The following is a 21,538-nucleotide window of genomic DNA, read 5'->3' as shown; positions in this document are numbered from 1 at the left end:
CCAGGCCACAGGCAATCGTGGGAGCGGACTGCATCATCGGTCCAATAGAAACGCTTATTACTGTCCCCCTTAGCCCACGTGGCATTGTGATCAGTGACAATTTATATTTGATTTGTTATTTATTATTGATGGAGTTAGGATAAAAATAGTAAGAAGAATAAAAAATTTATTTGTTAAATTATTCGAAAGTTAGGATATTAAAAAAAAATTTATAATTTGTTTGATTCAAATTCTCTGTTTCTTGTAATAAGATTTTTCATGCATTTGAGACTTTAATCCTTAAAAAGAAAAAAATCTAGTTAAGCAAAAACGACAATTTTTTTTTTTTTTTTGTCAACTAAAAAGAAATGCCGAAAAAGAAAAGGTATATGCAAAAAAAAAAAAAAAAAAAAACATCATCGTCTCACTTCCAACCCAGTGAAATAATAAGTCAAATAAAAACGAGTTAAAATCTAAATGTATCATGGTCCAATTCTAGAATATGTGCATAAAAATTGTATAATTATTTGATCCACCATTTCAAAATCGTCAAAGGCTCTCTCTAAAGGAATTACTATCCATATCTTTTTCTTTTTCTTCCCGATAAAAAGCATCGTGTAAACTAAGAAAGGCATTATTGACTAAAAGTGGTATCATCCATTATACATCAAATATGTTAGAAAAACCTAAGGTAACTAGCCTAAAGGAATGGTGAATAAGGTGATGGTCTCTAAGTTATATGAATGTAAGAGACAATTGTATACAAATATATAATAAAATAATATAAAAAATAATTACATATAAAGTAAAAAAAGGAATACAAACACAAGATTTTTATAATGGTTCAATACAATCCGGTTTACATCCACTCTTCTTTACCTTTTAAAATATTTAAAACAAAATAATTCTTGCATGATTTTAGTGTATAAGTAAAAATGTAATGTATGAAAAACCTAAGCACCCACAACATTATAAATAAATCTTATAAAACTTAGGTCTTGAAAAACACTTTTCTTTAATGTCTTCTTCTTTTTATTGATTTCTTTTTGGCTTAATTTTATCGTTGTAATTGCCACTTTGAAAATCTTATTGTCTAATCACATTTGAAATATGATTATTAATTCTAAACATTGTTTTGTTATCATAAAAATCGAAATTAACCAAATATTGATTTCACATAACAGAATAAAAATAAGTTACCAAAGTATGGCTACTTTGAGTCAATGAAGGAGGATATGATTTGTTAGTTCCTCGTATTCTTTATACAAATAACACCTATTCAGTAAACATCAACCCCTTCTTTTTAGTTGATTTAGAGTTAGAATTCTTTCTCGCAAAGCTTCAAAAAAAAAAAACTATCCCTCCTTAGGACCCAAGGGTTCACAATGGCTAAAGGGAATAGCTTCATTCTGCAAATTGATTTAATTGTAAAGAAGTCACCCTTTGACGCCACCAAATCATGACATCTTTGATATCCTTTCTAATTTCTTGTCCTTACAATCGCTTGAAAAAGGACTTTCACTTCTCTCATTTCCCAATCATTATTTTGTTTTGTGAATACTATATTCCAACAACTCACTTTTCCTAACTACTCTCATATTTGGTCTACCCAACATCTTTAGCGAACAAATTTAGGAAATCCTCCTCTAGGCAATCCTCACCACACCACCTCATTCTAAAATCTCACCCTTCTACCATTTCTTACCTTGAATTCAACCTTTTTTTGTTAAACTCTCTCTACTCGTTCCTAATAACATTCCAAAGACTTACCCCATAACCTTCTTCGAAACTTCAAAACATCAACCCTTTATCTTCCTTCCATACATTCTTATAGTCAATTGTTTCCAAAAAGACTTGTTCTCAAATGCAAATTTACAAGATCATTTTCCAAAAAGGACCTCATTTAGAGTAGATAAATTTCTAATACCCAAACTCTCATCTTTTTTATCAATGTAAACTATTAACTAGTTCATCATCTATGACTTATTTAGAACTATCCTCCCCTAGAAGAAAATCCATTTAAATCTTCTCCAATTTTAAACTCACTACACGGAGAATGGCAAATAAAGACATGTAGTAGATTAGTAAGCTAAAATGAATGCTCTTTGCCAAAGTCAATCTCTCTTTCTTTTTTTATCAATATTGTCTCTTCCATTATACAAGTTATTTCTTAAACCTTTTTTTCACTATATCCCAAACTCATAAAAATTTAAAAGATGCTCATAATGGTAAACTTAAATAAGAGGAAAGGAGAAAACCCACTTTACAATCCAACACCCGAAGCAAATCCTCAAAATTAGAAACCTTCCCCAATGGGATCAACTTACTTTTATCCAAATTGATTTTTAAATCAAAATCGCTCCAAACTACATGAAAGCCCACTTCAAGAACTCTAAATGCTCCTTATTAGAGTTATAAAAAATTATTAACAAACAAAAGATGTGACATTGCCATTTGCCATTGATATTAATTAGAATGTTCTTAAATTATAGCATTTATCAATAGGACTTGGTATTCAAATATGAGAAGAAAAAAAAAACATTTAATGATATTTTTGGAAGAATCAACTTATAAAAATTCTTCCAATATTTTTTTTCGATTTTTAAAAGTAAATTTTAAAAATAAACATTATTGGCATAGAGAAACAATTTGGAACATTAGAAAACACTAATAATTTTCGCCTCCATAAACTTTATTAATGATATTTTAATAATCATTTCTAAATGATTCTAGTGGTTTTTTAAATTCTTACCATATATATTAAGAACCCGTTTATAACAATTTTAGGAAACACTTTTAATATTTTTAATACTTAAAATTTTTTATCATTGTGTTAAAAATATTAGAAACACTTTCTACTATTACTCTCAAACACACTCTAACTTTTGCTTGCTTGCAATTGAAATGTTGCTATATTCAGAATCACTTCCCTGCTATGAGAAGGGGCATTTTAAAGAGAGGTGAGGTTGACCTCAATCCATGGCTCTACCGCATCCTGAACATACGATTTACAAATTCTGGCAAGTTGAAATTTTAACCTATGGCTGTCAACAAATGATACGAAAATTAATTATATCAAATAAAATTCTAAGAAACCTTTGAAATTATTCCTTGCACATACCAGAAACTTGAGTCCAAGTAATAGTACATTCCTACAAAGAGACTTTAAAATTTGATTATGCCGGGCCAGTTTATTATATTACCTAGTAGTACCATTTTTCCCATCACTTTTAAAAGAGGGGTAGACGACCATCTTTTTTATAGCAAATGACAATTAAATGTCAAAAATGTTTGGATCTAATGCATATTCATCCAAGAAATAGGGCAGGGCTCTGTACTCCAATCTACGTCTCCTCAACTGACCCCGCTAAAATCTGTCTTCATAAATACCTGTCCCTCCCTGAACATTATTGTAACATATTAAGATCGATTTAAGACGAAATAAATTGGGCATTAATTGGATATTTTCTAACAAAGAATTACTGTTTGGAATGCGGCAGCGTCCAGAACCCATAACTAAAAGCTTAAGGACCTGCAAGGTATTTTACCTTCCCTACAATTTCCAAGATTTGTCAGGATATATCAATGAATCTTGAAATCAATTAAAATGAATGCATATATCCAAAGGTTAGAGAATCAGTTCAAAACGCAGGCATGGTAGGCTTAGTGCCTAATTCTCCTCCACACTTCTGAGGAATGGTCTGTACACAGAAGGGAATCTTCGCTATAACTTTGGGGAAAAACTTGCAAATGAGTTCCTGCACTCTGGCCTCCAACCTTAATCAATCAACTTTTAAAGATCAAACATGTTAAAAGATCAATAAGCTTCCCCTGAGATGCTTGCTAGAGACCACCCGCAAGAGATATAAATCACCTATCTGTAGATTTAGTATCAGCAAAAGCTAAAAATTTATCAAGTCACCATCTCAAAATAGAGCATGTCCTAGCCAGGAGACTAATGGCTCGAACTAAATCCTACCTTCCAGGGCAGGAAATACTTGGGAGAATAGCATCACAGAAACCAGTTTAGCCTTCCCTATCACACTGACATGGAAAAGAAGAAACATCTTGCCTGATTGATATTTTTTTTTATACCAAATTTAGAAAATTTGCTGCCCAATGAACAAGTAAAGATACAAGAGGATTTCTTTCTTTATGGGATGGGCAAACCTAGCTAACCAGCAAAAATGCCAGGAAGCTAGTTTAATCCATCTGGTCAGATTGTCGATTTCCCTGTTTCTTCAGAGACAGGAAATCGTGCCAATGTTTTGAAAACCTTATTTGATTGTTTCAAACAGCAAAAAACATGATTGACCTTGAGGCTTGGCTCAAGTGGCAAGGCGTTGGATTGGAAATGTAGAAGTTCAAGATTTGATTCTCGGAACAAGAAAAAGCATATTACCTACAAAACAAAAACAACCAAAAACATATTTGCACATCTATTTCACTTTCCCTGCCAAACCACCTGTTATTTTAAAGTGATAGAACCAAGGAGCATGGTTGATACACTAACCAGACAGCTTGGAACGTTTTCTGACCAACTTCATGTTCAGTAACCCGATTTCAGGGCTTCCCAGACAGGCCCTAAAAGCACACGCAAAAAGTAATCAGGAGAAAAGGACAAGGTTTCCATCTAGATGGAAAATAAAATCAGCAATATAAATGCAAGATTATTCTCATCCAATGCACTGACCTTGAGGCCCCAAGGTGACACCTACAAATTACTCTGACGCTCATGGTGAAGTTTTACTCCCAACTATAACTACAACATGCTGTGGAACTTGTGACTGCAGATCCAAGTCTACCATCATGCCACTCAATCACACCATATTACAAATACCCCATGATCCTATATAAAGCTATACCCTCCGGCAGCCTGAAATGGTGCATTGCCTAAATAACACATGAAAAGTCTTTTATTCTTACACTCCTTATGGGGGATTTCCTTTCTGCAAAGCGTATAATTAGACATAATATCCTCCTCTATGCCCACCATGCTTACCATAAAGCTTTTAATTGGAGTTCTATTTGTTAATTTTATTTTCACCAGAAAAAAAGTGAGTTTATGGATTGCATGGCTGCAAAATATTCATTAAGCTAGGTAATTAGCTGCCAAATATTCAATCGGCAAGTACGAAAGGCATACAAGGACTTGCAAGCTACAAAAACATGCATCCACAATAATTTACAAGTCATGTGTAAGAATACAAAGTGTGGTTGTGTGTCTGCATAATAATACTTCTAACTTGCCCATGACTTGCTTGAACATTATTTGAGAACCTCCAAGAATTTTAAATCTTATTAAAATGTTACATGAGGTGCATGCCTTGAGGCCTTAGAGGCTCCAGTCCTTGGTCTCAAACCTTGAAGTGTGAGTAATTGAGGAAATGCAAACCTCACGACATGAAGCTCATATCAATATACCTTATGTGTGCTTCACTCGCCCAGCAAAGAGTAAGTAAGTTCTCATACATAAAATGGTGATAGAAAACTGAAAGAAATCTGCTAATACACAAATTTGATCAGGGAACTAAAAAATACTTATAAATACAGCATAAGACATGTGACTGTTAGATGTATAACTGGGAGGAATAGCAAGAAAGTTTGGTGGAACTCGATGAATTGAAAGAAAGATTATAGGACAGCATGAACCATGACAAGGAAACCAGTTACCAGGAAAGCTTCTGGAATTCATATTCCCTACTATAAAAATGCATCATCAAGGTAAGATAGTTCTATTTAATCTTCCAAGTTAAGCTAGAGTTCACAAAAGACAATTACAGAATGGAAAGTGAGAAAAATTCTACATATCCTTCCAACAGCATGGTATAAAATTTGTTTTCTAGTTTAAATTTCATGTATCATTCTAGAAGTTAGAAGTTACATCTGAACTATGAATCAATTGGGGAAACAAATAAAGCAATCATATCAATCCAGAGATTTCTACTCACCAAAATAATCCAAAAATTTTCTAATAGCACTTCATGCAGCCAGTTACACAAGAGTTCTACAGAAATGCCCACATCCTCGGCCATGCAATCTCCAACTAGGAATGAAAGGCACATACTTTGGAACTTTTAAAGACATAGGCTGACATTATATTTCCCTTATTTGTCTTCTGAAAAGGAAACTAAAAGAAATAATGTCGACTAACAGCTTTTGTCTCTTAATGTTAGAAGAGAATGAGGCAGAGCAGTAAACTGTTGTAATTTCATTCCCTTCTAGCTCCCTCCAATGTCTGAAGGGGAACTAAAACTCTGCACCTTTCCCTTCTATCCACTCCTATTTCCTTTTTCACTAATCTGTCCTCACAAACCAAGGAAAGAACAATTTCTGCTCCTAGCAGCCCTTGTAAGTAGAAAAAAAATTAAAATGTCCCCTTCTCATCATTTTAGGGTTCCTTTTTTTTTTTATTGGTGGGTGGGGTTTGTATTTTGGATATCACTTTCATAATTTGGTGAAAAATGGTGGATGTAGGGCAGAAGTAAAAGTGGAATACAGTGGAGACGGTGACAGAGGCAGCTATGGGGGTGGCAGTCATGGTGGTGACAACAGTGGCAGAGATGGTGGTGGCAATGGAAGTAGTGATGAAAGTAGAGTCACTACACAATGCCAGCAGTGCTGCTACAGCACCAGCGGTTGTATGCATGTGATGGCGGTGGTAGTAAAGGTAATAATGAATGACAATGGGGGTTTGGACAGTGACAGCACCTGCTGTGGTGGTGGCATGAAATGGTAGGAAATAAAAGGTGGAAATGGTAGTAGAGGTGAAAGCATAAGAGTCACAATCAGAAGGTTCCATTAACAGAGAAGCTTACACCTTTAGAACCTGGCACCCACAAATACCAAGTAGCAGCTAAGTCTTGTCAATCCTCATTCTCTCAAGATTTCAAAACCTCCAGGACCTAAAAAACCAAAGATTTTAGGTCGTGAAGAAAAAATAATTATTTTTTTGGGCAAGAATAAATAATCCTTGCTCAAGGCAGATTAGAAATTGGTCGTGAAGAAACCTTACTTGTGCAAAAGAGAGAGAACGTAGACATTCTCAATATTCAGCACAAGAGAAAACCAAGATAGGGTCCAAATATAGTGTAAAGGTTCAAAGGAAGTGCCTAGAACCCTTGTAAGACACAAACTAAAAATCCTTCCATCAGTGCTAAATGCTAATTTAACCAATACAAGTAATCTGACCATCACACTACGACCTCAAGGTTCCCCATCAATATGGAAAAGAAAATCATTTCAAAGGTTTTAGGGTGCATAAACATATCATCTGATCTGGGCCTAGAATAATTACCAATAAGAGAAGAAAAATGCCAGAGCCAGCCCCAAACAAAGGACGAGAAAAATGACTTCACTGCCTTTCCTCTCTTTCTCGATTCCACAGCTCAATCCTCGCTCTGCGCTCCTCACTCCCTTCTCTCACCGGACTCCTGCTCCGCCTGGGACTGCCATGTCTTCTTCGACCCCCATCACTCCCGTGCTTATCCCCGCTCCGTCGCCCATTTCCTCGGTAATCTCCACGGTCCCCGCTCCTTCGCCTATCAGAATCCCTCCGGTAACGTGGACTCAAACTCCTGCTCCGGCTTCGACTTCTCCCATATCCGCTGTACCTCCCAAATAGCTTCCTCCTCAAATCCCTTCCAATAAGCTTCACATGCATAAAGTTACAGTAACCCCCTCGGTTGCAATTGTTCTCCTCAAATTGGCGACACGTTGCTTCACGAAAGTCGGTAACGGGAGAAAAATCCGCAATGATAGGGCGGCCGGAGTAGAACCGCCCCTGCAAAGCTTGCAAAGCAGCGGCCGCCTGCTCCTCCTCCTTGAACTGAACATAAACATTACCGATCATGTGATCGGCCAGGTTATCACAAACATTGAGACTCTCGATCTCGCCGAACTTGCCGAGCTCTTCAAAGATATCCTCGTAGAAGTCCTCAAAGTGTTCCTGAATCTTCCTGGGATCAATAGGCTGGCCTTGAGCGTCTACACCTGGAGTAATCATGTCGGGACGCTGATACATGTTGGAGAGGAGAAGCGTTGGGGAGATCGTGGGGCGATTGTGGAGGCGCGAGCATCGATCTCCGTGACGACAAGCACCGATCTTGAAATAAAACGGACAGTTCACGCGGTCCTTTTCGGTGCCGAAGATGGAAGCCAAGTGCTCCGCCATTGACGCCCCCTGGATCAAGCTCGTTAGGGTTTTTTATTTTTATTTTTCTTTTGCCTGGATAGGGAAACACGAATTGGAATTGATATCAATATGCAATTGATTCCATAGCATTGGAAACAAACAAACAAAAATCACAAAGAAAATGAAGAGATGGTTGGAATCAATAAACCCTAGTTTTGGGGGATGCGGAACCTACTGTTAATGGAAGGTTCTAGTGTCGTACGACCTGACCCAACCAAATAACCAGAACCAAACACCAACGGTTGGAACTTCACTGGCGTCCACTATAAAGTATAAAATCCTCGGATCCAAACCCAAGTGAATAATGCTATCCGCCCTTAATGGGCCTTTTATTATTTATCCATTTGAATGCCTTTTAACTTTCACCGACTGCTCATTGGTTGTAAACAGTAAACTGGGCTTAATATTTTATTTTTATTAAATATTAAGCTGTTTATTTTTTTATATATTAAAAACCAATATCTTGTATTAAGAAAAATAATATGATATAATGTATTTCTAAAAAGTCCAAAATAATAAAATTGTTATAATAAATAATTTATCATTATCATCCTTAAAAAAATAATTAATATATTTATTTTTTATATAATATGAAAAATAATGGATTATTAAAAACTTAATATCTAAATATTACATTTTTTACAACCATAAAAAACTTAAAATGTCAAGTTAATTAAATACTTAAAAGAATTCTTTTGCAATTTGGTCTCAAAACTGTTGCATGGATTATTGATCAAATGCCGCAAAAAAACCGTTTGTAGTTGAGTTTTGATTTTGATTTGCATCATCACTTTCCAATTCCACTTCATTGTCATATTTAGAAAATAATCTATTTACAAATGAGATTTGTCAAATAAAATTATGAATGAAAAAACATGCCTTGATAATTTTTGTTTGAGTAATAACCAAATAAGGTGTCATTCTCTTAATTGTGTTTTGGAATATGGACCCTTTTAAATAAAGCAAGAAACATGTTTGGTTCCTATAAATAAATACAGAAGAAAATGATTTTTGGTTCTTTGGTTCTTATAAAATATGGAAAATAATTTTTTGATGTTTAATTGTATTAAGAGGAATATTAAAAAATAGTAAAACACTTGTCCATTTTCAAATTTTCTTTTCTTCCATTTCTCCGCCCTATTTCTTCCCCCTTACATTTTCCCTCAAAAATTCCTTCAACCCAACATAGCCTTAAACAAAATGGGAGATGAGAGAAGCTCTGGTACTAATTTCACTCAAACAGTGGTGATGGGGTTGGATCAGAATTACCTAGAAATATCAAAACACCATATAAATGGCACAACAACATGAACATAGGCACAAACTCGTTACCCCGGACAGTTGTTCGATGGTCAATGTTTGAGAAAATAACATGCAACAGGAAAAATTCAACTTCTTCAAGCTTTAAAGATAAAAGCTAACCCATTATAAAGATAAAACAACATGAGGAACATGAATGTAAATCTGATCTAGAAAGAGGCCATTTCCCTGCTTGTGTGGGCAAAGGTTGAAGGCTTCCTAACCCTGGCCACTGATTTTTTGGCTGATCATCTGGGAAGACTGTTGAGTGGGAAATTTCGCAATGGATTTTCCCTCAATAACTGTGTTTCCCTGCACAAGTAAGAATTTCAAACTGTTAATTACTTAAAATGGACTCAAAAACTTTATTTTGGACATCAGAATATCCTGATGGCCATTTTTGCTCACCTCTTAAGGTCTACGCCATCCCCCTGCTTGAGCTGCGAAGTTGAAGGCTTCCCATCCTCACCACCCATTTCGGGCATTCTGGTAAGAGATGACACAAGTCACCAACAAAAGAACTTGTATAGGGCAATATGGTTGGTGAAATTTTACATTATAAACAACTTTGATGTGTGATTTTAAGGGAAACAGGTGTCTATTATACTTCATAAATAACAAGAATTACTACAACTACCAGTCAAAATTAAAACTTAATTTGATATAAATGAAATCATTCAGAAGCAGAGAAACATTGTTAGTACTCATATTTCAAAGATTGAATAGTAGAAAAACTAACTCACACCAGATAAATGAAACCAAATTTTAGTTGCATTGCTTGATAGTATCCTCCAAAGAAACCATTTCCAAATAGAAAATCATCCTTACAGGTATTCATATGTGAACAAATGGAACAGTATTCTGGTAAGAGACGTGACAACAAAAGACAGAATATCAACAGCAGAATTATAATCAGATAGCATGTATTAATATTAAAACAAATAAACACTTACACACATGCACATAATCAGATAGTACATAAAGGTACACATTCCTTGACAGATTGCGAAGCAGACTTCTCTTTTTCAGTGTGTTTAACCAAATATATGAAGTGTCGCATGCAGAATATAACTCAGAAAATCATTTCTAGTAGGAAAAGGTAAAATCATGTCATTATCACTCACTCTGCATAACTCAGAAAATCATTTCTAGTAGGAAAAGGTAAAATCATGTCATTATCACTCACTCTGCATACTCCTCATCAACAAACACCTCAATTCTGGGAGTTGCAGCTGGTCGTCCAATTCTAGGCACAGCTCTTTGTGGAATCTGAAAGAAAAGGATTTAATAGGTTGAATACTCTCTGGGGCTCTAAAGAGAGAAATCATACTCAAAGTGGAAGTGCAGATAAAGATGTGATTAGAAGTTAAAAAGATAACCTTATAGGATGTCCACTTGGCAGGGATTGCATTATTTTCTTTGTTTCTCTCAGCTCGACTTCCAAGACTGTGCCACAATTTCATTTCATTGTTTGAACCATCTGGTTGATGAACCATGCTAACACCAGTATCTGTATCTTTATATATGGAAATTGCATTATTCCTGTAAAATGAAAACAAAGAAAGAGAAGTGAGGCAGTATATAATAACATAGATCAAAGTAGTCATATAAATCAGCTTGTGAACAATAGCTTGGAAGGCGTGAAAGACAAACATATATGTCAAAACAGAGGATATGTTAAAATATGTTCCCCCACTAAATCTTGGTTTTCAATGGGAAAAGATGAAGATATTGTATATAACACCACTTCAACCAACCGAAAGGATAAACACATTTTTGACCCAAAAGCTTATGTTGTATGCGAAATTGAATATATAAGAGGCTATATATGAATGTAAGATGGAATATTTAACAGGAAATCACATCTTCAATGAACATCCAAAAGCCCAAGTGGCAGCTAATTTAGAGAACCATTTCGTCATAATTCTTGCAGCCAACTGCCTACAGAGCCTCTTTAGAGTTAAGAACTTCACATGCTCACCTATCTGGCTTCAGTTTCTTCCTAGCAAGATCAGAACCCCCTGCAGTTTGTCTTTCTGCAAAAGAGGAAAAAATTTAGCCTGTGTAAGAATTAAGATGAAAAACAGCATTTCAACTTACGATTTTCTCCTCTAGCCAGGACAGTTCCAAAGCTTCGAACTGGTAAATGCTTTTCTGTTAAGTCATCCTAAAATTGGAAAGACATTAGAATGAAAGTCATTATATGCCAGTATAAATTTAATTCTAATGCTTTAAGATGCATATACCTCTGTAGCTTTTGGTCTTGTTAGACAGCGGGCAAAAAATTTCTTATAGGCTGCCTTCAACTTTTCTATTGGTTGAGCATTCCTAAAGCATAGAAAAATTGAATTTTGGTAAAACAAGAACATAAATAGTCTAAGAGATATAGAAACTAAAATTTTTGCAGAACAGAGATACAATTCTGTCAGAAGATCAATCCACAAAAATACATCCTAAAACTATTGACCCCTTTAGTTCCAGCTCTTCACTTCAACTTCTTCATAATCATACTTCAATTCCAAAATTGTTAAACATTGTAAAATTATAGGAAGATTTAATTTGATGATTTGTCAGCAATGTTAAGGGCTAAGATTGAGGATATCTACAGCTAACAAATCATCTTTTCTTATCCCATGATTTTAGGGATTTGGTAATCTGTTACCAAATCCATTTCTGTTTTAGGTAGTTTTGATTTTTTTTTTGATAAGTTGTAAATATCCCTAAAATAGATGAGTATTATCATCTATATGTAAAGGGGAATGTAATCATTATAATGTATGGTGGAATGTTGAGTTTTTCCTTCCACATCGATATGGTATCAGAGCATTCTCTGAACCCTAATTCCCTCATATGACCAAATACGGCAAACATAATTCAATTGCTACTGTTTCCCAAATCACCTCCAATCAGGAAGCCATGGCTTCCAGCAATAGTAGTGCAGATAGTAACCTCATGCCCATTACAGGACACAAACTGAATGGGAACAACTATCTCCAATGGTCCCATTCCGTAATGATGTTCATATGCAGAAAGGGCAAAGACGATTATCTCAATGGAGTTGCTGCCAAACCAAACAAGACAGATGAAAAGTTCAAAGTCTGGAATGCTGAAAATATAATATGGTCATGTCATGGCTCATTAATTCCATGACAAATGACATTGGAGAAAATTTTCTTCTCTATGGAAAACAAAGGAGATTTGGGACGCTGCCAAGGAAACGTATTCCAACAATGAGAATACATTGGAATTGTTCGAGGTGGAGCGTGTTCTCCATGACTTCCGCCAAGGAGAGTTAACGGTGACTCAGTATTTCAACACACTCAATCGCTACTGGCAGCAGCTGGACCTGTTCGAGGAGCACAATTGGAGCTGTCCGGGTGATGGAATCAGGTATAAACAAATTATTGAACGGAAAAGAATATACAAATTTCTGATTGGATTAAATAAGAATCTTGATGAAGTACGAGGAAGAATCTTAGGATCCAAACCACTACTAAATATCCGAGAAGCATTTTCAGAAGTTCGGAGAGAGGAAAGTCGAAAGAAGATCATGATGGGCTCTCAAGATTCTGTGACAAATCCTGAGAGCTCAGCCCTTGCAGTTAGAGGAAATCCATTTAACAACAATGATCACAAACTGAAGAAAGGGCAACCATGGTGTGATCATTGCCGACGTCCTGGTCACACCAAGGACACCTGCTGGAAGATTCACAGCAAACCTGCAGATTGGAAGCCTTCCCGGTTTGCCAATGACAAAGAAGGACGGGGCAACCTCGTCTCCATGGATGAAAAACCATCACCCGAACCCACTCCCTTCAGCAAGGAACAGATAGAAGTCCTACAGAAATTGTTCAGCCAATCCTTGCCTGCAGTTGTCCCCACTGTGGTTGGTACTGGTTCCTTGGCACAAAAAGGTAATTTTTTTAGTGCTCTAAATGTTAAAAAGGAGAAGTTAAGTCCAAGGATTATAGACTCGGGAGCATCTGATCATATGACTGGAGATGAGAAGCTTTTTTCTACTTACAATCCATGCTATAAAAATTTAACTATGAGAATAGCTGATGGTTCACTCTCAAAGGTGGCTGGTACAGGTTCTGTTAGAGTTTCAAAGAACATCACCCTTGATTCAGTTCTCCTTGTGCCAAAATTAAATTGCAATTTACTGTCCATTAGTAAACTCACTCGGGATCTCAACTGTGTTACTAAGTTTGGCTCAAATCTGTGTGAATTTCAGGTCTTGGACTCGGGGAAGACGATTGGCAGTGCTAAGATGTGTTCGGGGCTCTATCTTCTAGAGGTTAATGATCCTCCTCAAGGATCAACTCATCATTCTGATTGTTCAGTGTCCAGTAGTCCTATTTCTTTGTCTGTGAGTCAGTCTAATAATGATAGTGCAGTTATGTTGTGGCACTATAGGTTAGGTCATCCAAATTTCTTGTATCTTGAGAAGTTGTTTCCTTCATTATTCCATAATAAAAATCCAAATGAGTTTCAATGTGAGATCTGTCAATTTTCTAAACATATTCGTAATTCTTATCCTAACCGATCCTACAAAGCATCTCAACCTTTTTCCATGATTCATAATGATGTATGGGGTCCTTCTAGGATAAAAAATGTTACTGGTTCTCGCTGGTTCATTTCATTTACTCATGAAAGAAAAATCAGAGGCAAACCAGATTTTCAAAACCTTCAACACCATGATCCAAACACAATTCCAAGCAAAAATCCAAATTCTGAAAACTGACAATGCCAAAGAGTATTTCAACTCCATTCTTAATGATTATCTCTTGAGTCATGGTATAGTTCACCAAAGTTCCTGTGTCAACACTCGTCAACAAAATGGTATTGCCGAAAGAAAAAACCGACATCTTCTTGATGTTGCTCGTTCCCTAATGTTCTCTACCCATGTACCAAAATATTTCTGGGGTGAAGCCATCCTCACTGTTGCCTATCTCATAAATAGGATGCCATCTCGTATTCTCGACTTCCAGACTCCTTGTCAAATTCTTCTTTAGTCCTTTCCCAATACTCGTCTAATCTCAATAATCCCATTCAAAGTTTTCGGGTGCTCAGCTTTTGTCCATGTCCATCAACAACACAGGGACAAACTTGATCCTAGAGCTCTTAACTCACTGGTCACTAAACAGTTCTATCACTCCATGGATGTCACTTTCTTTGAGCAACAATCTTATTTCTCCAAATCTGATATTCAGGGGGAGACTAACTTTATCCAGGAATACCAGCTTTGGGATATTGAAGAATCATCTCATTTCTCTCCTAATTCTGACCAACCCTACCCATCACTAAATCATGAATCCATTCCTCCTCAAAATCTCTTCCTTGAGTCTCCTTACTTCCTAGAATCTCCTTCTCAAGATCAAACCAACAATCCGTCTACTAATCCACCTCCTCAAAATCTGGACACTATTCAATCAACAAAGAATGATGAGTTGATTACCTACTCAAGAAGGAGACAGAACCAAAAGGAGATGGAACAACAAGCATCTCTTGAGCCAACCCAAGAGTCTGACTCAAGTTCTAGACCAAGTGAAGATCCATCAGGTAACTATAATCCCGAAACTAATGATGATAGTGACTTTCCTATTGCTGTGAGAAAAGGTGTAAGATCATGCACAAAACACCCTATATACACATTTGTGTCATATGAAGGACTATCACCAAAGTTCAAAACATTTGTTGCCAACCTCGACAACATCCAGGTTCCTAATAATATACAAGAAGCTCTCGGCTCACCTGAGTGGAAATCAGCTGTGTATGAAGAAATTCATGCACTTGAAAAAAATGGAACCTGGGAAATCTCAGAATTACCAGCTGGAAAACGCCCAATGGGCTGCAAATGGATCTTCACAGTCAAATATAATGAAGATGGGAGTGTTAATCGATTCAAGGCACGGCTGGTTGCAAAGGGATTCACCCAATCATACAGAATCGACTACGAGGAGACATTTGCCCCTGTAGCCAAGTTAAACACAGTTCGGGTTCTACTATCTTTGGTTGCAAACCTTGACTGGCCTCTCCACCAACTAGATGTCAAGAATGCATTCCTAAATGGGGACCTAGATGAAGAAGTTTACATGGAAATTCCTCCAGGATTTGAGACACAAACTACACGCAACAAAGTTTGTAAACTTCTGAGATCTCTATATGGGCTCAAGCAATCTCCAAGAGCCTGGTTTGAAAGATTCACAAAGGTAGTTAAGAAACGTGGCTACTCCCAATGTCAGATGGACCATACTCTATTTGTTAAACACTCTCCTGCAGGAAAGCTTGTTGTCCTCATTGTATATGTGGATGACATAATTCTAACGGGAGATTATGAAGAGGAAATCCGCACCATCAAAAGTTTTCTAGCTGCAGAATTTGAGATCAAGGACCTTGGGAATCTCAAATACTTCCTAGGTATGGAGATTGCAAGGTCAAGAAAGGGAATCTCTGTCTCACAAAGAAAATATGTCCTGGATCTCTTAAAAGAGACTGGAATGCTTGGGTGTAAGCCAGCAGATACTCCTATGGATCCAACAACCAAACTAGGAGCTAAGGAAAATTGTGCACCCGTGGATAAAGGGAGATACCAAAGATTAGTAGGTAAACTAATATACCTATCTCACACACGACCAGATATTGGTTTTTCTGTCAGCATGGTAAGTCAATTCATGAATAATCCAAATGAAGAACACATGGAGGCTGTGTATAGAATCTTCAGATACCTGAAACTAACACCAGGTAAAGGATTATTTTTTGAGAAGAACCAAAGAAGAGATATTGAAGTGTTCAGCGATGCAGATTGGGTGGGATCGGTACAAGACCGAAGATCAACTTCAGGGTACTGCACATATGTGTGGGGTAATCTGGTCACATGGAGAAGTAAGAAGCAATCAGTGGTGTCAAGGAGCAGTGCAGAAACTGAATTCCGGGCAATGGCACACGACATTTGTGAGGGAATATGGTTAAGAAGGGTGTTAAAGGAATTAAAGATTTCAGATGAAGAACCTATGAAAATGTTCTGTGATAATCAGTCAACAATCAGCATTGCAAAAAATCCAGTACATCATGATAGAACAAAACATGTGGAAATTGATCGACATTTCATAAAGGAGAAGATAGAGGAAGGAATAATCAAGATGTTGTACGTGCCTACAAGCCTTCAAACAGCTGACATTCTTACCAAGGCTCTACCGAGAAAGGTGTTTGATGATCTGAGTTCCAAGCTGGGGTTAATAAATATTTACCGCCCAGCTTGAGGGGGAGTGTAAAATTATAGGAAGATTTAATTTGATGATTTGTCAGCAATGTTAAGGGCTAAGATTGAGGATATCTACAGCTAACAAATCATCTTTTCTTATCCCATGATTTTAGGGATTTGGTAATCTGTTACCAAATCCATTTATGTTTTAGGTAGTTTTGATTTTTTTTTGATAAGTTGTAAATATCCCTAAAATAGATGAGTATTATCATCTATATGTAAAGCGGAATGTAATCATTATAATGTATGGTGGAATGTTGAGTTTTTCCTTCCACATCGATAAACATGAACTTAAGTTGTTAGCCCTTTTTACCAAATTATAATAATACAAAAATCCACAAAGCCTCTCATCCCCATTACTGGACACATCAATGTGAATCCTTTCCTGCCACTCAGCCCTATCTAGGGTCATTTGTATGCATTGCCAATCTGTTTGGTCAGACTTAAATAATAATTAATTGAATATGTCATATAGGAATTCAAATAATCCAACCACATCATAATATGACATATTAGATAACCAAGAAGAAAAGAAAGGAGAGAAACTACCTGTCCTTGAGAAATTTATAGTCGAGAAGGTAGGGGCAGTCCTATAATATTTAGCATAATACCTAACCAACCCACTTTCATTAAAACAGGTAGACACTTTTTAACTAACCAAGATTTGTCCTTATATGAGATTTATAGAACCAAGAAAGCAAAGTAAAGCCTATAAAAAAATAAAAAAATAAAAAAGAAGGAAAATAAAAGAAAACATAAGAAACAGAAAAAAGAAAGACACTCTAAACTCTCCAAGCAAGCCATCTTCAATGTTTCTAAACACAAAAAACCCCTTAGCCACTAATCAAGCCTTGTATTTAAGTATATTGTCATATGTTTTTTCTTTGACTTTGAAAACCCATTTACATCCTATTGCTTTCCTCCCAAGTGGTAATGAAACCAATGACCATGTTCCATTCTTCTGAAGAGCCCTATATTCTTCTAAGATTGCCTTTTTCTACTCTGGTTGCTGCAAAGCAACAAGCACACTAGAAGGCTTTGTTAACTCTGCTAGATAAATCTTAGGCTTGTATCTACCATTCTTGGCTCTTGTTATCATTACATGAGTGTTTCCTAAGCTCCTTGCTTCTATAGCAACAAAAACTAATCCTACAATATTATTGCTCAAACTAGGTTGCACAGAAACATTAGTCTCAAGTGTATGAGTAGGATCAACATTAGCAATAGCATTAGAAGTATCCATGTCACATAAATGCTTATCTTCATGTTGTGTAGATGATACTAGTGTAGAAATAGATGTTCGAAAAGGATTATCTTGAGAATTAGATGATGCAAAACCTAAAAGGAGCTGAGAAATATGAGGAAATACAGGTGGTGTGGCTAAGGGCCTTAAACTTATCTGAGGGACTGAAAGGACAACCGGTGACTTTTTTATTTTTGAAAAAGGAAAAGAGAATTCATCAAATATGACATCTCTTGAAATAAACATCCTACCATTAGGGTCTAAACACTTACAACCCTTGTGATTTAAATTGTAGCCCATAAATATGCATTGAGCACTCCTAAATTGCAACTTATGTTTATTATAGGTTCTAAGGTTAGGGTTACAAGCACATCCAAAGACTCTATGAGTGTTATAGGCAGGTTTAATCTTGAATAAGGTTCTAAAGGGGATTTAATATTAAGAATAGAAGTTGGAAGTCTATTTATAGGTACAAAGTCGCTTTAAAAGCCTCATCCCAATATTTCAAAGGAAGAAAATAATTTGCTGAGAGAGAGAGAGCCCATTTTCCACTATATGCGCCTATGTTTTCTATCAACAACCTCATTTTGTTTGTGTATGAGGGCAAGAAACTTTATGTACTATCCCATTAGTAGACAAATAATCTTGAAAGACTTTGAAACTCTTCTCCACAATCTGTTTGTATGGCTTCAAGTTTGGTATTGAATTGTAACTCTACTTAAGTTTTGAAATTGATAAAAGTTTGAATAGCATATGATTTATTTCTAAGCAAGTAAATCTAGGTAATCTAGAGTAATAATCAATAAAATGGATGTAATATTTGATTAATATTTACATCCATTACTAGCCTGAATGTGTGCTAGACCCCATAGATCAAAATGCATAAGTTGAAGAGGAGCAGTATAGACTCTATCAGACAAACTGAATGAGAGTTTATGAATCTTACCTATACAACAAGATGTACAGAAAGAAGGTTCCATTTTATTAAAATTGGGCATATTAAAATGTGAGAGTACACATTTGACAACTTTTTCAAATGGATGACCTAACCTTTTATGCCACAAATCAAACAAAGAACTCTTAGAATTGGTTGAACAACTAGTATGTGCTGAATTATCTATAGTACAAGAGGCTGACAGCACTTGGGCTGAACCATTGGAAACTGAAGAGATAGGATGAGATAGCAATTGTGTTGGATTGAATATGTATGCATTGCCAATCTGTTTGATCAGACTTAAATAATAATTAATTGAATATGTCATATAGGAATTCAAATAATCCAACCACATCATAATATGACATATTAGATAACCAAGAAGAAAAGAAAGGAGAGAAACTATCTGTCCTAGAGAAATTTACAGTCGAGAAGGTAGGGGCAGTCCTATAATATTTAGCGTAATACCTAACCAACCCACTTTCATTAAAACAGGTAGACACTTTTTAACTAACCAAGATTTGTCCTTATGTGAGATTTATAGAACCAAGAAAACAAAGTAAAGCCTACCAAAAAATAAAAAAGGGAAAATCAAAGAAAACACAAGAAACAGAAAAAAGAAAGACACTCTAAACTTTCCAAGCAAGCCATCTTCAATGTTTCTACAAACCCATAATTACTCTCCTAAAAACTTCCCTTATTTAAGTATAGAAACACAAATGCATATCCAAATCAAAGAATATAACAGAAAACTAGCCACATCATACATGATGTACTAAAATAATATAGATTACCTTTCTATCCCAAGATTGAATATGTCATTGGCACATTTGACCTTATTTTTGGACTCCATGTGAAGAGCATATGATATATAGTACGAAGAATGTGATTGCCCAATTTTATTTGCATCCAGAAAACTATATATGACTTCCGCATCAACACAATTTTCAGCCTGATGTTCCATTTAAAAGAAAAAAACATCGTTTAGTTACAGAAATGAAAACAATACTTTGAGGATAGGTGGAGGTAACAGTTTAATAATTAAGGCCTTGATGATGAAGAGAACTCACATATTCTAGCCACACTTTCAGGTAGCGAAGATCATCCTTGTAGCGGTCTTCATGCCAAAAAGTGCGTGCACATTGTTCATAAATAACAACAAGTCCTGAGTAGTCTCCACCAGGAGGGAAGGCCTCCTGAACCCATTTTATGCACCTTTGGAGTGAAGAAAAAGGTCACTTGTTTAGTACATGGACTGACCCTCATGCCACAGATGCACAACTAACTGTGACAATAAGACCCAAAACTACGCTGTTGTAGTGTAAAAAATGTTTTCCCTATGTGCTGTGTGCGTCCCCTTTTTTAATTGGCTCTTTTAATACACTGTTTGCGATGGTTAGAAGCCTAGTAAGTTCATTCTGTAGAATAGATATTTCACTTGAAAAAATAACAGATGCAAATTCACATTGCCGGTAAAAGTGATAGTTAGGATACCAAACTAGATATCTCACAATATACATAAAACAATCCAATGAAGCAGAACTCATGTTGATTGCTTAAAATTTTAATTGCATGGAATTGAAATTCCAGTTTAAATTCAATTCAATCCTGCTAAACCAGATGCGACCTAGGTGTAATTGTGAAAGCAAATTGGATCAAAACCTAATGCACTTTTTGATTATGGAGAAAAGATAAGAAATAAATAAAAAAATCATAAGAATGAGTCTTGGGTTTCTATTACATGGGACACAGGGGAACTCAATCTATGTAGCCTAAATCAAACTAATACCCTAATCGCTCCTTTGGTTATAGAGAAAAGGTACAGCAAGAAGAAAGTAAATTTGATTTTTCATTATTTGGGGCCAGACCAAACTAAAGCCTGCCAACGGATCCTAAAACATTAGATTCAAAATTTGGGAAGATTTAATTCATAGAGAGAGATGTACTGACCGAATCCATGGCTGGAGAGGATCATCTCCTTGGTACTCATCAATAGCCTGTATCAACTTCCTAACAATCCAAAAAAGAAAGAAATCAGAAGTGAAAATAGACGATCGATTCCAAGAATCTGAACAGACAGAATAGAAAGATGAAAGAAGGAAGACGAAAATGAGGACCTTCGGTTCTCAAGAAGAGAATGCTTCAATTGATTGTCCGTTTGAGCTTTGAGAGCGTTGTTCAAGAGATGAATGTTTCGGCCTCTCTTCAGTGGCCTCACGTTCTCCTTGAAGAGTTCCCATTCGTTTCCCGTCTCTTGCTTCGAGCAGAGAAACTCCGTCTCCGGGTCTAACCTCTGAACATCTTCCATGCCCTAATCGACCGTTTGAGAGAGAAGAAGAGAGAGAGAAAGAATTCAAAATTTGAAATCCTGTCTAGGGCTCTTTCCCTTTTATATAGAGCTCGTCTTAGACTTTATAACCGTTGAGAAAACCAAGCCACTTTCTCATTGTACCCCCGAAGAGTAATGGAGGTTAATGGGCTAGGCCACCAACCAGATAGTGGTGTACAATGGGCCACAGCGGATGGGCTTCTACATTTTTAACAGGGTCTGGGCTCAGTACGGATCTTGAGAAAAAAATATAAAAGAAAGAAAATAGAAGAAGAAATTAAAAGTGGAGAAAAACA

General features: G+C 36.1%; 2 protein-coding genes across 8 annotated transcripts; both read right to left on the bottom strand.

Annotated features, from left to right (window-relative positions):
* Positions 1-3,034: 3,034 nt before the first annotated feature.
* On the bottom strand, positions 3,035-8,475 carry LOC100266834 (splicing factor U2af small subunit B). Of its 7 annotated transcripts, XR_009465095.1 has the most exons (5): positions 8,349-8,474; positions 7,277-8,206; positions 4,493-4,563; positions 3,463-4,381; positions 3,035-3,379 (listed from the first exon to the last, which is right to left on the bottom strand). XR_009465095.1 is itself a non-coding variant. In XM_059734934.1 (2 exons), exon 2 carries the CDS (start codon positions 8,150-8,152, stop codon positions 7,334-7,336), a length of 819 nt encoding a protein of 272 aa, XP_059590917.1. In that variant the 5' UTR covers positions 8,153-8,206; positions 8,349-8,475; the 3' UTR covers positions 4,290-7,333. The 7 variants fall into 7 exon arrangements, 1 of the variants encoding a protein (XP_059590917.1); XR_009465094.1 differs by having other exon boundaries at positions 3,035-4,381; XR_009465096.1 differs by having other exon boundaries at positions 3,035-4,023; positions 4,295-4,381; positions 7,277-8,464.
* Positions 8,476-9,381: 906 nt separating this feature from the next.
* LOC100244507 (mitotic spindle checkpoint protein BUBR1) lies at positions 9,382-21,435 on the bottom strand. The gene is made up of 11 exons (XM_010665731.3): positions 21,031-21,435; positions 20,864-20,923; positions 19,984-20,128; positions 19,708-19,865; positions 11,719-11,800; positions 11,573-11,639; positions 11,454-11,508; positions 10,852-11,014; positions 10,659-10,741; positions 9,881-9,958; positions 9,382-9,784 (listed from the first exon to the last, which is right to left on the bottom strand). Exons 1-11 carry the CDS (start codon positions 21,219-21,221, stop codon positions 9,721-9,723), a joined length of 1,146 nt encoding a protein of 381 aa, XP_010664033.1. The 5' UTR covers positions 21,222-21,435; the 3' UTR covers positions 9,382-9,720.
* Positions 21,436-21,538: the final 103 nt, after the last annotated feature.

Source organism: Vitis vinifera, chromosome 18 (genome assembly GCF_030704535.1).
Source record: "Vitis vinifera cultivar Pinot Noir 40024 chromosome 18, ASM3070453v1".
NCBI lineage: Eukaryota > Viridiplantae > Streptophyta > Magnoliopsida > Vitales > Vitaceae > Vitis > Vitis vinifera.
The sequence above is the reverse complement of the archived record's forward strand: the minus strand, read 5'-3'. Positions and strand labels throughout refer to the sequence as shown.